This window comes from Tupaia chinensis, unplaced genomic scaffold (assembly GCF_000334495.1).
Source record: "Tupaia chinensis unplaced genomic scaffold, TupChi_1.0 Scaffold000067_1, whole genome shotgun sequence".
In the NCBI taxonomy this organism is placed as follows: Eukaryota; Metazoa; Chordata; class Mammalia; order Scandentia; family Tupaiidae; genus Tupaia; species Tupaia belangeri.
Window position 1 is genome coordinate 3,257,195 of NW_006159526.1, and position 5,816 is coordinate 3,263,010.

Consider the following 5,816-nt stretch of genomic DNA (forward strand, 5'->3'; position numbering starts at 1 on the left):
GACAGCGGGCTGTAGGAGAGCAGAGTCGGGGCACTCTCGGACCGTCCAAACGGGGCGTCTGCGCCGTCAGTGGCTGCCTTCCGGGGGGACCCTCGACTACTAAAGGGTTCGTGGACCGGGCTGGAGCTGAAGCGAGACATCTGTGGGGAGACCTGGGCGTTTAGAGGTCAAAAGAGACATCAGTGGAGGTGTCGGTGGGAGAAGAGGGATTAAAGAGGCATCAGAAGTCCGCCCAGGGAGGTTGGAGCGGGAGCTGGAAATTCCGGCAGGGAGCCAGGTGAGGGGTGTTGGGGCCAGTCCTGAACCCAGTGCGACTCGCTGATTTGTGCGCTTTAGGAAAAGGCTCCTCTCCTTTCCGGGGCCCTGGAGATGCCCACCTCCACAAGTCCCCCCTTTCAAGTGCCCTCGAACAACAGCAGTCAACTTGCACAATCTATGGGGCAACTGTGCTTGAAACCCAGGTCTCCGGCCTGCGGTGTGGAGAACAGCTGGCTCTGGGGGTCAGGGTAGGGAGGCTCACCCTAGGGAGGGCTCCAGCCTGGGAGCCAGGCTGGCTCTGGGGTCAGGGTAGGGAGGCTCACCCTAGGGAGGGTTCCAGCCTGGGAGCCAGGCGTCGGCGAGTCTGACCACAGCGATTCCAGCTGCTTGGTCAGTTCGTCCACCTTGGCCGCCGCTGTGTCCAGCTCCATCTGCTTCAGGTCCATGTGTTTCATGGCCAGCGCTGGGTGGGGGGGCGGGAGTGGTGGTCAAGACCCAGCCCACCCAGCCCAGCAGGCCTCCGTCTCTGCCCCCGAGGGCCCGCCCAGGAAGCCCTCCCCCTACCCCCGCTCACACTGGAAGTTCAGGTCCAGAAGGTCCCGCGCGCTCTGGAAGGCCTCGCTGTCCATGGTGCCGGCCGGAGCGGGGCTCCTGGAGCGGGGCTCCTGCGGTAGGGGGAGCCGTCTCAGACCCCGCCTCTCCAGGCCTGCCCTCGCCCTAGCCCTTGGGAACTTGGGAGCGCGAGGGGCAGGACAGCGCCTCTAGGGTGGCTCCTTCCCCAGCTGGAAATGCCAACTGCTTTGAAGCCCAGTCCGTACACCAGCTAGAAGTCCAAACCCGTTCTAGAATCCTCCGGAAAGTTCACTCTGTTAGGCTCCTGTCCCTCTCCTCAAACCTTACAAGATTTGACTCATTTCTTCAACAGTCACCTACTGACCACCTACGATGTGCCGGTGAACACAGAAGAAAATGCTCTCGACTACTGAATGTCTACCGGGGACCAGGAGGCACTAAGTCAGAGGCTGGGGATATCTGGTAAAATGATCATTGTGCTCCCGGCCCAACCTCTGGGCACTAGCCCTGCTGGAAACCACACGCCACTTTCAAGTTCGGATCCCAGGTTGGCCAGAAAACAGGCCGAGCTCAAGACCCTAAGGAGCTGGAGGACTGGAGGAGGCGGTTACAGCGGGACAAGACCATGGAGGATGCCTTTGTGCTCTCTCTTGCACACACGCGTTCTTTTCTTTTTTAAAAATAATTATTTTATTTAACTTTATTTATAATTATTATTTTCCAGTTTGATCAGAGAGAGACAGAGAGAGGGAAAGTGAGAAAGCAAGCCACCAGATCCAGGAATTGAACCACAGTCTGCCATGTGGGAATCCGGTGCCTTTAATCACCATGCTGCCTGCCGGCTCCGTGCATACACTTTCTATCATACAAAGTAAGATCCCCATGCTGCCTACCATGTTCCAGGAACTGTGCCTGTTGTTTGGGGTATCGTGTAAAACACACTCACACACAAAACATTAATCAGGGAACCACTGCCTTCTACAATTGTCAAAGTGCTTCATCCTCAATATACCAGCCGGTGTTTAAAATCACTCTTGCAGGCACCAAAGGCTCAGACACCTTTGTTCCAGGTCTCTCTGGAGAAAATGGATAGGACTGGGTTTCATACCTGGATCTCACTTGTCATCTCCACCCAACTGGAGGGGCCCGGGAGTCCAGCGACTGCTCGGCTTCCTCTCCCTGGAGTTCCCATCCAGGGGAGGCCTGGCTCACACTGATCCATTGTTAGCAGGAGGAACAGGGAGGTGGCCGGGGCGGATGGGCAGCTGTGGTCACTGGCTCAGAAGCAAGGAGCTAGGCCACCAGGAACCAGTCAGGCCAGCACCATCCGCATCCCCATGGTAGCTGCCATGCCCGCCAGCCCCGCCACCTCCCTGTTGCGCCAACCGCTCAGCTTTGCGGTACGGGCGTAGGCAGCAGGGCGGGCTGGGGCATGCTGACACAGCTTCTGTCTGGAAAGCCACGGGAACAGAACCTGTTGGGGCTGGCAGCTCACTTGGGTGTACTGGGAGTGTGTGACCTTGGGCAACGAGTCTTCTCTACTTCATGCGCCTCGGTTTCCCCAACAGTGAAAAGAGACAAACTCATCAATCTTTTTTTTTTTTTTTGAGAGTTCTTTGCTATAGGGCATGTGAGCTCGCCAGAAAGACAGAAAGAGACAGAGAGACAGAAAGTGAGAAATCACCCCCCAGGGGGGATGGCCATGCCACAATCTCTTGTCCTCCATTCTCCTCTCGGGATCTTGGGCATGCACACACATGTGCCTAGCATGAGTTTAAGCCACTGGGTCCGGGACTCGAACCACGGTCAACCACATGGAAGTCCAGAGACATAGCCATTACGCTAACTGCTGGTCCCAAGAAAAACTCATCCATCTTTAAGAGGCCTTGGTTCTGAAGCCATAAGGTCCTTGAACTGTAATCAGAGTTCTACAGAGCCTAAACCCCTCAGCTTGAGAGTCTAATGCTAGAAAGTTCTGAGGTCAAAAGTCTATCTTAGGGACATTCTAGAACTCTTAATTTTTTTTTTGAGAGAGAGAATTTTTGCTAAAGCGCACGTGTGCTTGCCAGAGAGAGAGAAAAAAAGTGAAAAATCACCCCCCAGGGGGATGGCCGCACCACAGCCCCTTCTCCTCCATTCTCCTCTCAGGATTTTGGGCACGCATGCACATGCGCCTGGTGTGAGTTTCAAGTGGCCGGGACTGGGACTCAAACTGCAGGCGGCCATGTGGGAGTCCAGCACTTTAATCACTACACCACCTGCTGGTTCCAGGAATATTCTAGAACTCTACAATTTGCTAGCCTAGAATTCTCCCTGCATCATTTTCTGTCTATCCCAGGATTGCATTCCCAGAAGCCTTGGTGGATGGTACAATGGAGTGGGCAACAGCCCAGGAGAGGAGGCCAACTTCAAGGGTCCAAATCTCTGACTCTGACCACAGTGCCCCAGTTTCCTGACCTGTAAAACGGTGACAAGTACCAGATCACTTTATCGGAATACTGTGAGGATCTACCTGGTCAGAAGGTGCAGGAGGAATTCAGGGCTCTGTGAACTAAGGCTTCAGAAAGTGAAGACTTTGGGAGTCAAAATTTGGGGCTTTCACGATCTCAGAGATAAAGAGGAAACACTTCGTGTCTGTTACGAGAGTAAACAATTGTAGGCAGTTCCTAGAGCCAGCATTCCGGCAGCCAGCGGTCCTTTTCATGATTCCCACATTTCTGAGATTCTCAGATTCCACGCTGACATCCTCTGGCTCTAAGGAAATGCCAGCCCTGGGTGTGCGGCTATGCCGGCGGCTGGCACGGGAGGTGGGGGTATCGGGGCCTCCAGGGGGCGCTCCAGGTCACCGCCCGATCCCGGTCCTGCAGACAGCGCCTGAGCTCAGGCTCCAGGAATGTGCGGCGGGCCTGGGCAGGGGCCGCCCCTCCCGCGGCTGGGCAGGATGTGAGGGCGGAGTGCTGGGGCGGAGGCGGGGGTGGCGCAGGCCGAGTCTCTGTTCCCAGGCTCCTGCCCCGGCTCTCCACCCCCGGGTGGGTCCTCTCCCCGGGGCTTCCCTCCAACTCTAGCGCCCTATCCACCTCCAGGTACCTCCCCTGGGCTGTCCTCTCCGCTCCACCCCTAGCGCTCCCTTCCTGGCCTCGTCTGCACCCGAGCCGGGTTCTTTGTGGTTAGGATCTGGTGAGACATCCTCAGCGAGAACCGGCTCAGAGCGCCAGGCTGGCCCGGGAACACCCAGGTTGGAATCTTTCGGTCTGTCCCGACAGACTGACGCTGGGACCTCTGGGACCGGCACCTCCCACTCCAGGACTTGGCTTCCCCCTCAGCGGATTCCTGCGGATGGGCTAAGACCGTCACGTGTCTAAGCCTCTAGGTCGAGTTATTTAGCTTCTCTGTGCCTCAGTTTCTCCTTGTGTCTCATGGGGAACTAACCCCTGCCTCTCCAAGAGGTGTGAGAATTGCGTGACATAATTACGTGCAGTGTTTGGCACACCACAGTGTAGGAAATAAAGTTTGCACACACAGGATTCTTAATCACCAGCCTTCTTTGGTTGCTCATTAAGATAACACAGGGTCCAACCAGCAGATGGCGCAATGGTTACATGTCACTGACTCCCGCCCCGGGGACTGTGGTTCCAGTCCTGGGCCCAGTGGCTTGAAACGCACGCTGGGCACATATGCATGCGTGCCCAAGATCCTGAGAGGAGAAGGGATGGTGTGGCCATCCCCCCTGGGGGGTGATTTCTCTCTTTCTGTCTCTCTCTGTCTCTCCAGCAAGTGCACGCACCCTATACCAAAAATCTATTAAAAAAAAAAAAAGATAACGCAGGGTCTGGTCCAGACGGAGGGCTTAAGACTTCTTGGAGTAAGTACTCGCCCTCCTCAAAGGGCCCTTTTGATCCTTTCTGAGAGTCTAAAAGCCCTACGTTTGGACACCTGGGAGCCTTAGCTTCCCGAGTCCGCAGACCTGAGAGCCCAAATCCCCTCTGAGTCCTGGCCAGTATCATTCCCAACAACTTAGGGACAGGGACAGACAGCACTCTGAAAGATCCCAGCGCGTGGGCAGTTTCCGTTCTCTGGCCTCAGTTTCCCCACTGAGGGAGGAGTCCTTCCCTAGGGTCAACGAACCTTGTTCCAAGTGAGACCCTTGGGCAATGGATCACGCGAGACTTCTCTGAACAGCGGGAACCAACCTGTCAGTCTACCTGCCAGCCCTGAACCTGGCGACAGAGCTATTATTTCAGATTTTGGTGCAGCTCTCACCGAATGTCCCTAAAGCCCAGACTTTAGGAAACACCTCTCTCACCAGATGGCCCTGCCTCCCCCCACTCCCTTCTTAACCCCCCCACATGATGCATAGGGGTGGAGAGAAGGGGAAGATAGCCAGAGGGAGGTGCCTGGCCCTGCCCTCCCCAGTCTAAAGGACAGACAGACACCTCCAGAATTAGCTTCTATCCCTCCCTTATCTCCCACAAAACCTCAGGTCAGACAGATGGGAGTAGGGTCAGGACAAGGAGCTCTGGGAGGGAGAGGGTCAGGCAGAAAATCTGGTAGGAACGAATGGAATCTCAGCCCCCAGAGCTGCAGAGGAAGGGGGAGGCCAAACCTGAACCCCGACTCTGCTGCCTGCGTGATCTCTCAACTCAGTGTACCCCTTCCACTCTAATGCGTAAGTGCCGGGCCATGCAAGCTGCCAGAATCCAGCCTCCTGTTCTGGAATTCTGCCCTTGGTTCTATAATAGAATGACCTCCGCAAACCCTCGACATTTCCCACCCCCATGGGGCACTACGAGGCCCCCACCTCCGCCAGGGGGCGCCCGGGGGCGGATGTCCCTCCTCTGGTTAGGCAGGTCTGACGTCCCGGTTAATGACATGTTGGGGTTCGCTCAGCGGCACAAGAGGTTGGAGAGCTGCCCCGAATTTCTCACTCCTCCCTACCCCCACCCTAGATTCAGAAAGCTAGGGGCGGGGGGGTGGGACACTGGGAC

General features: G+C 56.3%; 1 protein-coding gene across 1 annotated transcript in view; it reads right to left on the reverse strand.

The window, feature by feature from the left end:
* LOC102494691 (relA-associated inhibitor) overlaps positions 1-5,816 on the reverse strand; it is a gene marked incomplete at its 3' end in the record, with an annotated part of 8,851 nt that overhangs the window by 986 nt on the left and 2,049 nt on the right. Inside the window, 5 exon segments of the mRNA XM_027767196.1 lie at positions 4-140; positions 582-721; positions 833-923; positions 2,156-2,282; positions 3,289-3,343. Of these exon segments, the coding sequence (XP_027622997.1) occupies positions 4-140; positions 582-721; positions 833-923; positions 2,156-2,282; positions 3,289-3,343 (550 nt within the window).